Source organism: Cryptomeria japonica, chromosome 8, assembly GCF_030272615.1.
Source record: "Cryptomeria japonica chromosome 8, Sugi_1.0, whole genome shotgun sequence".
In the NCBI taxonomy this organism is placed as follows: domain Eukaryota; kingdom Viridiplantae; phylum Streptophyta; class Pinopsida; order Cupressales; family Cupressaceae; genus Cryptomeria; species Cryptomeria japonica.
This window is the reverse complement of record NC_081412.1, coordinates 405,838,906-405,851,139: the sequence shown is the minus strand read 5'-3', so window position 1 is coordinate 405,851,139 and position 12,234 is coordinate 405,838,906. Positions and strand designations below refer to the sequence as shown.

General features: G+C 36.6%; 1 protein-coding gene across 1 annotated transcript in view; it reads right to left on the bottom strand.

The window, feature by feature from the left end:
• LOC131079471 (high mobility group B protein 9) overlaps positions 1-12,026 on the bottom strand; it is a 50,234-nt gene extending 38,208 nt beyond the window's left edge. Inside the window, exon 1 of the mRNA XM_058017437.2 lies at positions 11,323-12,026. Within this exon, the coding sequence (XP_057873420.1) occupies positions 11,323-11,573 (251 nt within the window). The 5' untranslated portion in view covers positions 11,574-12,026. The remainder of the gene's footprint in view (positions 1-11,322) is intronic.
• Positions 12,027-12,234: the final 208 nt, after the last annotated feature.

Genomic DNA, 12,234 nt, shown 5'->3' with positions numbered 1-12,234 from the left:
GCAAATCTGCAATTCTGCCCCACCTCTACAATGCAGCCTACATGTCGGAATGCACAAAAAAAAAAAAAAAAATCCTTTTCTTTCTTTAAGTTGTCCATACCCTCAATTCTCACTCACACAACAATCACTTGCTGTTGAGTTCTTCCTATGGCTATTTTAGGCAGTTCTGGAAATGACAGTTCAGAGATTTACAATGATTTTTTTTTTCAAGTATAATTTTTTCCCTATTTTTTCTTTTTTTGAGTTTTTTCAAACTTGTTTTACATTTTTTTATTTTTTCCACGCACTTGGAAATGTTGTCTTTTACATGTACATTCATGTTTTACTTGCATTCAAATTAACCTCCACTAACTTAGTTTTGCATTTCTGAATTGTGTTTTATTAATTTTTTCAAGGCTATGTTGTGTATTTTTATTTTTTTTTATCTAAGTTGCCAATACTGATAGGAGTACGGGGTACAAGTACACCAGTATGGAATTTTTTTCCTTGGGCGTGATATGTTTGGGTACGGTGTGGGTGCGTGTATACACAACCAAAGCTATTAAAATGAAGCTAGGAACCCAGGGCGTCCTATATATACAAAACCAAAGATATTAAGACATCTATATGCTTCTTCCAAACATGATAGCTCCTTCAATATTATAACTATATCTACCCCCCTTGATCTCCTATGTAAAAATTCCAATCATGCCAATCCATAGAAGGTGATCGTTGTAAATTTTAAAACTTAGCAATTTGTCGTATGTGAGAATACCCTTGGGTGTACCCACATTGAGATGCACCCACTATAAGTACGAGACCGTTTCTGGGCGTACCTGGTATCCTAGGTTTTAATGTCAAGGTTTGCACTTTGCATCCAATGGCATCAAGAATCGGAAGTGAAAGCTGAAGCATTGGAAACGATGATGCGGCTTGGAAGCATAGCATACCAAGACCGACCATGGAATTAGTCATTTGCAACTATTGTGGTTGAAAATGAGAGGCATCAATTGTCTCAAATACCACCCTACATGGATTGTTGGTCAAGACATCAAATTGTGTCTAATCGTTGCATTGATGGTTGTATGGGTAATAGATGTGGCCCTTGCTTTGACAAACCAAAACAAATTAGAAAAGATAAAGGCACTCAAACACAAGAAAAATGATGAATTCCAGCATGGTGCAAGAATTAGAACTAAAAACAAATACCATAATTGTTGACTCTTTTCATGGTCCACAAACTTGCAGCACATCCACTCCACCAAACTTCAACCAAATGGAGTCGCAAGCAATTTTTGTTTCACAAAATACACCAGATTTGCAGCCTCCACTTGAAGGTGCAGATTGGAACAAGAAGAAACATGATGAAGCAAACACAACTTGTTTGAATTCTTGGTACTACAACAACCTTTTGTTCAACATGGCAAAAAGCCCATATTGAAAAAATTTGATCACAGCCTTGACCAAGCCTTGACCATTACAAAGAAAGGGTTCACAGCACCTAGCCCATAGGAGTTAAGTGTGTTGTTGCTCCAAAGGTCAACAAGAGGTGTGCGGAGAGAAAAAAAAAAGCAAGTATCTAGTTCCCATTTGGTCTTGGATTCTACTCATGTAAGTCCCAGTCTAATGCCCTCAACCTAGAGAGGGAGATGTAGTTAAATTTACTATCCAAACTTATGAGATGAGGTTTCCTTTTGATAGTAAGAATTTTGTGAAGAACATTTTGCAATTAGGCCCCACCTTCCATCACATCCCACAACTTGAAGATTTTTGGGCTGACTGTGTGGATGATTATCAAGTGAAAAGAATAAGTTGGATGAGACTCACACTTACGCAAATTGTTGATTTCAAATTGAATCGAGATATTTCTGTTATTGAGGATGAGTCAGATGTGATAGATCCAATTTATACCAACCACATCCAAACGCAACCTATTGTTCCTATAGATTAGGATCTTAGAGAGCCGATTGATATTGAGATGAAGGTTGTTGTAGTCTTAAGAAGGACTCGAGAATGGCTTGCCAAGAAGAATGTTGAAACTTCAAAGGTATGGCCAAAAGGAGGGCAAAATGTGGCAAAACAGAGTAATCCCAATCAAACAGGGGCTTCGTCAAGTACAGTGTTGTCTTCTACACGACAAGTAGTTGCACCAAGAGGAGGTGGAGATGATGAAAAGCCTTCCGAGAAGAGAAAAGAACCAAAGAAAACTTGTGGTGATGGTCATGTTGATGTGTTTTTTAGGCACAATCAAACACAAAATAAAATGCCAAAAGTATTTTATCCTCTCTTGAATAAAGTCTCTCAAATGCTATGCTTCGCGATCAAATGAGACAACTCCAAGGTTTCTACTATCAAATCATGACTCATGGATAAGCTCAATGGTTGATGCGATTGTTGTTAATTCAAGGGGCCTTACGTACTTCTTAAGAAATGGACTTTCAAGGAATGTTTTCGGATGATATGCAATAAAAACTCTTCTTCTTATTACTACTTCCAATGGTTTGATAAAGAAAATGCAAAAGTTGAGGGTTGAGAGGTACTAAGCTATTCCTAAGAATGTAAGGATGATGGATGACTTTTAGTGAAACTCTACTAAGCCTTGCTTTGACATGCAAAGCAACAACTCCACAAAGCTTAATGTGATCTTCTACGGAAATTAGATGATTTTCAAATCATTATCAAGCATAGACACCACTAATTGAATGCAAATCAATGATTGAATAACAATTGAACTTAAGCTCATTCAAGTATTCCAGTTGACCACACAAGGCAATCAGCAAACTGCTAGTGATATGGATTATGAGTTTCACCATGGATCATACACAACATTTTATCATTCAACTAATCAACATGAAAGCAAATGAGAAGTAGAAACCATGTAGCTTGTTGAAATAATACATTTCACCGTATCTTCAATGAAAAGAGTATATCCATTTACAAGCCTTAGCAACAATTTCGTCTTCTCCTAATCTATTCTATCTACTTGCTATCTAACATCTATCAACTATTCACTATGGTTGAACTATTAACAATTTCTAGACTATTAACCTCCTATTAACCTTTACAAATGGGAGAGAAGCCTTTTATAGTGCTCCCTTTACAATGAATGGCTCATATTGATTCACAATCAATGGCCGAGGCCCGAGATTACAAGATGGAAACCCTAATTAGGGTTTGTTACAACAACTCCCTCTAGCCAATGAGAAATTTACATTTAGGTTCAATACTGAATATGAACCAATAGAAAATGGGGGTAGGTACATTGGAGTTTGTGTCCCCATAGGTGAATCAAGTGCATCGCATCTGGACATGCTGATGTGGAACCTTTTGATTGATGGAATGGTGACTAGGATGCCACCTCAACTTGCACTTGTAGACTTAATTCATTATCATGAATGAGTATTGAGCAATATCTCTTGATACTCAACATTATTCCATTAGCTCAATGTGATGATGATATTTGATCTTTCCTTATTCATGATCTTCGACCTCATGTTGTGGAATCCTTGGTTCCTCTTCACCTCTTTGATGATGTTTGATCTTGAAATTCCTTGTCTTTGACTTGAATACCTTGGAGTGGTTGTGAAATCCTTTGTTTTGAGCTTAGATTCCTCTTGTTATCCTTTGAAACTTCTTGCATCCTCCTTCTTGAATGTCCTGAATTTGCCTTCCTTGAAGTTGTGATAGTGTTGACTTGCCTTGGAATGTAGAAAATTCCTTGCCTTGAGCGTGTAGAACATGTCTTTGTTGTTTCTCCTTCATCCTTATGCTTCCTTTGTATTCCCTTGCAATCACACCTATGAGAGAAGAAAACAAAAATCAATCTCTAACGATTGTGGAATGAAAGGCATTCGAAATTACACCATTTAAATTGTGAGGTTAACTTCTCAAGATCCTCCTAAAATCTGGAAATGATCACTTAAAGACTAAAATGCATGATGTTGGTTATGTTTGCTACAATTCACATCCTCAGGCCTGAGTTTACTCTCTTTTAGGTCTGATCGCCTACACATCACCCCTGATTTTATTGTGCTATCATCCTCCAAGACCTGATTGCTGATGTTGAGGTTGAACTCGCTGTCCGGAAAGCTTTCCTTGCTGATGCTGATTGTAGACAAGGTTCGCTGATGCTGAAGATTAATGGATGAATCTCTCTTATTCTTGATCAAATTCGCTGCACTTGTGGAGTTCAAATCATTGCTCTGCTCCTTTAGGGAAGTAATTCGCTTTAAAATGGTGATTCAAATGAATATTTTGAATTGATATGTATAGACATCAAGCATGGGGTGTGTCCTTTCATCATTTAAGCCGACTTGATAGAGTTTTGCACAAAAAAAAATTATTTCTTATAGGGCCGACTTGGTGATTTTAACACTTTCTATTAAATTTGAACTATTGGCACTAATAATACTTATTCCTCCTGCTGCTTGGTGAGATCATAGAGTGGAAATTGGACCTTTTGATGAGAAAAGGAAGGCAGGTCGGGGTTTCGCATGGGCAAAGGAAGTGATGCCGGACTTTTGCATGGGCAAAGGAAATGAGATCGGGTTTTTGGAGGGTCAAAGGAAGTCGGGTCGGGGTTTTAGGGTGGCAAAGGAAGTGTGGTCGGAGTTTTAAGGGAGCAATGGAAGTCATTTAAAATCGCCATCTCCAGCTTGTTCCCGTCAACTTCTTCATTAATTCAGTCCTTTCACTAATTTATGCCATGTTAATGAGCAAAGGTGAGGTTGCATTCAAGGTGAGGCACAAAAATTTCTTAAAGTTTTTGTTCTCCATATGTCTAAGTTCATCAACTCACCTCCAAACGAAGTCCTTGCATCTATATCAGACCTCTTGGATTTTGAGAAAAATGTTTTCTAGGCCATGTCGTTGGTTGAAAGATCAAAATCATTGCTTGACAAAGGCACTAAATCGTAATTCATGAAGAGCAAAGACATTTTCGGACTTCTTGGAAGGCAAAGTAAGTCATTTCGGGCCTCTAAGAGGGCAAAGAAAGTGAGGTCGCTATTCCAAGAGGGCAAAGGAAATTTTCAATACTTTAGCCAAATTTTGCCCATGCGACTTGCTTCTCCATAAAGTGCGATCAGACCTCTTGGATGGCAAAGAAAAATTTTAATACTTAGTGAAATTTCATCCAAGGGATTCACCTTTCAAACCTCCTCGCCTATCTTGTTCAAATTGACCTTACTTGACACCTTCCATTCAATCTTTTGCCACCATAGGCTTTGATCAATTGGATTGATAGCTATACATTAACCCTAGTCACTCAAATGCAAGAGAAGTGATGCTACAAGACATCAAATGCTCATCCTTGATCAAAAGGTTTTCTATGTTGATTGGGGCTTTAATGAGGTCAAAAGAAGTGACTGTCAATGCCTTGAAAGAGAAAAGGAAGTGACTTCGGTGCCATTGAAGAGCAAAGGAAGTCAATGTCAATGCCTTGGAAGAGCAAAGGAAGTCACTATCAATGCCATTGAAGAGCAAAGGAAGTGACTTCGAACTTTTCCACTAGCAAAGGAAATTTTCCTATACTTCATCAAATTTTGCCCAAGACACCTCATCTCACATCTCACAAGCCAATGATGATGATCAAATGGAATGATCATCATATAATCATTCATTTCCTAAGCTTTGACAGCTAACTAACTTCACTTAATCAAGAGAGAGAGACCTGACTTGATTTCCTCCTAGACACCTGAGAAACTACACCTCCTCAACACAAAGGCTAATAGCTAAAGACTCTACCACTATCCTACAAAGCAGAAAAAAGTGGGGGTCCCCATTTGCAATGGGGCGATGTGAGAAAACGTCACAACAAGTCCACCAAAGGGAAAGGGACAAGAAGTTGAAAATAAGGAAATTGTTGATGATTGTTGCGAATCAATCCAAATGAATCTATTCATCCTAGTTCTACACAACAAAGATTCTAGAGAAGTCTTTGTCAAAGGTAAACCCTGTTTCTCCTTTTCCCTTTGTGCCAAGTGTTACCAAGACTCCACCTTTCAGAAGATCTCTACAATTTTCTCCAAACTCTCAATTAGATGCAAGAGCTGAAATTTATCCTTCCTTTTCTCCCTCTTGGTTAGAGAACGCTCTTTCTAAAAAGAGGGAAACTAAACAAGTCAGCGTGCCAAGCATAGACATGGTTGGATAGTTGTTGAAGAGAACTCCAAAGCCCAAGAAATTAAAAATCACCTCTAAGCTGAAGGAGGACAGTGCCACAAGAAATCTATTTGTGGAGATAGCACATCCTTCAAGTCCGAAGGAACCTAGTCAGGCCAAAGCAAGTGACTATAACATGACCAAGATTGATTTGGGGTTTCCAATAAAGATGGGGATGTTCATAATTTTTAGGTGACATCCTCTAAACTGGTTGAAAGAAAAACAAAGGACAAGCAAAACAAAGATAATAATAAATGTAATAATATATATGATAATGAATGACAGGGAATGATAAAATATACATTACCAAGGGGGCCACATGATATGTCATGTACGTTTAAATATAATTAGTAAAGAGGTATCATTACATGTTAATAAAGAACGATACATAACATTCTCAAACTAAAATTTCTCAATGACTACAAAAACTACAAAACGAACTATTTCCCTACTCCCATTTATGTTGTAAAACCACTGCAACTACCAAAGAAACCGAAAACGAAGATTATAAAATGTTGATCAACAAGATCATAAGCCACGTGTCAAATTATACACACAAAACCATATCAAACAAAACATAAACTCCAAAAAACAAAATGAGTGAATGTTAACATGTAGAGGTGTTGAAAGCCACCAAAAGGTGTAAACCACATTATAATATGAGAAACTAAGTCGAAATTAATTAGATTAAATGATGAGGGGAATTGCCTCTAAATATACACAATTCAAACACGGCGTGAGGATAGCCCACCTCAATAAGGCACTAGTCTCAACATAAATATACAAGGTACATCAACCCAAATAAGAAGGGCCTATTCCAAAAATATACCACAATAAGAAACTCCATACAACCCAACAAGATTAAGATTGGGAAATTGTCCACTTCTCTACATAAAATTGAAGGTAAGCCTCTCTTGAGCCTTCCATAAAAGTTCACAATCATCAAATTTTGCATCAAATACACCAACCATAAGAACACACCTCCCACAAGAAAGAAAAGTTGGTACCATCACATAGGAAACACTATGAAAGAAGGCCAATTCACCCAAACTACCAACCCCCCTTCCCAAAGAGGTAAGAATTTCCTCATCAAATTAGCCAATCAAAGAACAAATCCTCTTGCCACATAGTTGTACGTATACTCATCAACTGAAGTTTTAACTAAATGTGCATAATCTAAGCATCACAATCATCTTCAAAAGAATCTTGAACTAGTAAACCATGCCCTAGAAAGTATAAGCAGCTCCCCAAACACAAGAGCTAATGAATGATGACCATTTGTTAAAGTAGCTTTTGAACCTTCTTGTCATTTTATTTCACAATGCAACACAAAACAAAATAGATGTGTGATAAAACCACTCTTTGAATTAGAAAGGAAGCTCCCTATAAATTAAAAAGTAGTCTAAAATTGGACAATATGTACTTACAATTTACAATCTTCACAATGAATTTTGGGCTAGCTCATGTTCATGATAGATAAAATGTAGATGTATATCATTTTGGTTTTGCCTACGGTAAAAGTCTAAGACTCTCTTTCAACACCATGCAAAGAATTTTCATGCTTTTTGGCTTAAAACAAATACTATGACTACACGCTTACTCTATTCAATTAAAAACAAAGACTACACAATGCATGTACACATAGGGATTAAACGATACGAAACTTCATAATCTAAACAGTCATTGCATTCAAAGCTACAAGAGGCCAACTCTACAATTAATACAATACAAAGCTTTTAGTAACTATTAAGTGATATTTAACTCAAAGGTACATTAACATGTAAGATAAAACATTCAATAGTAATTTAGAAGCAAAGGTGTACTAAATCCCATTGAATAAATAACAAATTATAGATTGAAAATAACATTCAGTAGCAATTTCAACAATATGCAAGCATGTGAACTAACATTAATAAATCTAAGTGCAAACAGCGCTTATTTACAATGTTTACAAGACTATGCATGAAAATAAACAGAATAAATTGACTAGATTTCATCTCTAACTATGGCTACTTGTGTGATGTGCAAGCTTTAATAAAATTATGACATCCGCTAATTCTAACATGTGACTACAGTTCAGCTAATGGTTGAAATATTACAATTTATCTTCCGGTGCCCATCTCTTTCACAAGACTCGATAGACAACCTAACAATAGCAAACTCTAAACTATGAACAGAAGATGTCAAAAACTGCTAAAGTTATTAATTAATAATAAAATTAAAATTGACAAACTACAAGGTTTGACAATACGAAATTTTTGGACTTTGACATGATGACCTTGCCACAAGACTAGAAATGAGTACTCCTAACTTCAACTTCAAAACGCGTATGAATTAATTATTAAATACTGAAAACAATTATGTAACACAATCAACTTGTAGATTGGGTACAACAAATCCAAAAATATAATTCAGTTAATCAAAGCTATCAACATTATAAAAATACTCCAAAACCGTAACAATTGTTAAAATTATTAATTCATAATCAATAAATAAAAACAATATATATATTGGAAGTTCAAATATATTCATAATTATTAATTGTTAAAATTGTGTGATGGTTAAGTTGTGGTGTAGTTGTCCTTGCCATCAAGATTCGAACACCACTAGGGTGTTGTTCAATGTTTCTAACAAGGAAGAGGTCCCCCATGTGACCACACCGGTTTACAACTTCAAGTCAAAAGCATTCATCCAGAAACAATATTACTAAATAAGATCCATGAGCCCCAAGAAGATGGAGTTCACATTCTAATAATATGACTAAGGGAAACTGGAAAGAAAATAAAAATAAAATAAGCATAAGAAGGTGGTATACCAAAGGAATAAGTAACTCCAAGAGATAAGAATTATTCAGGCCTCTAAAATTTATATGGATAAAAATTATAGGTCACAAGGTGTAGGCTAAATGCAGTCAATACATTTTTGTCTTTCCCAAGCCAGAAATGTAGAATTTTTTATTCTCAAAATTTTAGTATGCGAGAAATGGACATAAGAATAAAAAGTTAAAAACCAATTTTCCAGGGTTGAACCATAGATTTCAAAAAGTTTGGCAGAAGATCAAAAGCCAAATCCAAGAACAGGCCTACCTGTTTCCATCAAATCAATTGGTAAACGTTGCTACTTAATATGGTTACAATTTTATTTTGAGAGATTAAACTGGATTGCTTCTGATAGCCACACATCTTCCATTTTCCTTTAATGCACTCATTTGTAATAGGGCAGGACACAACTGCAGAACCACTGTCAAAAGCCTTCAAGCATTTTAAAACTTGGACACCTCTGCATCAGTTTTAATCTGTAAATTTACAAAATTCCTATATGCATGAGCACTAATCAAATCTGTGTCAATGTTGCAATTGTTCTGGTTAAAAAGGATCAGTTTTTCAGTTGTTATAATTCACCACCATCCCATGATTTTGTTGGTTTAAAATAGGTGAAAGCACATATTGATGGAGGCTATGTACAAATTACAGACTGACTAATCTAACCATCCCACAATGGTTTAACATAATAAAAAAGAACTGAAAATGCAAATTCAGCAGTGCACATTAAAAATTAGAAAAACACTAATTTACCATTCCCCACACCAGTTTATGAGTGGCACATTGAACACTGGCCCATATAGACTCATAAAACATGTAACGAATGCTTCAAATATCTGATCCCATGTTAAAAATAAGATAACACCTGCGTATGCAGAAAAAAAAAGCATGGTCAAGATGCCACTCAAGTTTAATGAACAGAATTTGATGTTGGTATAAAATGGGCTTACCCAAATGGATGCCGATGTCATATCATCAAACCCACAAATAACCTTTGATCCTTTCAAAATTACAAACTGTATTTAGTCGGATTAGAGTGTGTTTAATCACGTGCATTAATTGTATAGAACAAGTAGATTATTGTTTCTAAATAGACAAGAACATTGTGTTTCCTTTTCATTTTTCCAAAAAACATTTTCTGAATGGAAGCACTAATTTATTCACCACTCGAGTGAAGATAGCTAATTGTTAAATGTTACTTCAAACCTTTTCAGTTATATAAGCATATTATTCAGCACATGGTACAATATTTGAAAAATATTTTAGACCATTCAAGTGCCTCACCACATCAAAAATATTTCCAACCTTTTAAAATTGTCAAGATTTCATCTTGACTAAATTTCTTATATTTCTACAAAGTAACATAGTGGCCTACTAGAATTTTATTTGCATATCCTCCATAAAGAGCTTCAGAAAGCTTCACGGCAAAGTGACCCCAATGAAAACTAAAATATCTGCTCCGTTACACTGTTTCTGGAATATGCACCTATAACTACTAGAAGATATGTGTAAAATATATATATTGGAAGTTCAAATATCTGCAATTTGGTAAACAAAATCCTAAAATTCCTCTCACGAGTTCCATAGTCTTTAAACCCTCCACTACTAGGATCATCTGAAAGTCATCCTTATAAGCAGGCGTTCCAGCAAGGCTTTGGGAAAAGGTGTGTTTTGTCCATAGGACTTTATTTAAATTCATAAAACCACCATGAATAACAAGAACTGTACTCTCCAACGAAAGTTCAATACAGCCAACAGTCACAAATCAGGTCACCCTCGCTTCTAGTTTATTCATGTTGTAGAATCAGTGCATGACAAATTCTCAAGAGTCCAAATATTTGATCAACGCACAGGCAATCACGGCATAAGTTAAAATTTACTTAGATCTAAAAAAATGGGCGCCCGTTGTGGGGTAAAAGAGAAAAAAATCTAATAAGCACTTAACCTATGTGCCATAGGCAACGGTAAAGGCACTTCCAGTGTCGGCCACACTAAGAGGCACCACTATTTTACGGCGCACTTGTGCCAAAGTGATTTTTAATCTTCAAAAACCACGCTCAATGTAAAGGTCTATGAGGGGAGAGAGAAAATTTCAAAAAGAATACGAGAGCTGCGAACACATTGCACCAGTCTTACTTCTCTAATAGAGGTGGTCGGTTGAGCCTCCTCTACAAAAGCCTTAACGGCCATGTCTCTAATCCAAGTCATCGCATATTTAGCTGCTAATATTAGCGATTAAGTGCCAGAAAATCTCACACAAAGAATGGAAAGAAAAGAACCATGGTCAGAGTCAATATGGCTCAAAGTCAAAAGGAAAATAACATTCTGCGAAAGCAGATAGACATATTTATGTACTCACGATAATTTGGTCCCCAGAGCGGCATGAAAGCTCTTGAGAGTGGACATGAACAAATCTCTGTCTGCAATGACCTCTGCGTGCTTTGCAAGCGCCTCTGGATAAACAGCGGGATGGCGACACAGCTGCATTTGCATCGCCTCCGCCTCACTCGGGTTTGCGGTCACATGGACAGCAGCGGCTTCTCCTGTTCCTGCCGCTTCCGCAAAAGTGAACGTACCTGCCGTGTCTGTGGCGGAGCATATCGTTTCCATTGTCGCGGTCACATCAGAGGCCTGTGTGCACACCACTGTAGTCGTCAATGGCGCCCCCACTGTGGGTCCTCTTGTTATTTTATAAGCCTGCCTTTTGTCCAATACCAACCGAATATGTTTCACGGACTCAAATTTTCTCCGTTCAAAGCCCAAACCTTACAAATCATACGGCCTTTGAAAAGACTCACAGCAATGGTGGAAAAGCAAAAACCCAAACTCACATCAGCAAGCCATCAACTCACTTTCTCATTTAAATCTGCGAAAAACCAGGCCATTGATGTCGCTTTTGATTTACCCCTTTCTTTAACAAACCCTTCCCCATACAAAACCATTTCTTTTTTTGTTTCTAAAATATGAACCAACTCTCTCTTCCTTTGGTTTTCCCGTAATTTCAAAAGATCCGGGATTTTTTTGGTTTTTTCTTCTCCGGTCCGACGGAGTATCTGGCTTTACACTCAAATTTTATTAATTTACCAGAGCAGGTGAGCTCAACCTAATTATTGGTCCGCTAAATAAGGTGGGTTTTTTATACAAGTTATTGGCTATCTTTAGCAATCTCAAATATTTGGCTTTATTTGAAACGAAAGATTAATGGTTAGAAAAGAGCAGTGCAAGTTACGCTAAAACGCCGCTAACTTTGGTTAGTAAATTTGTTAAGCAC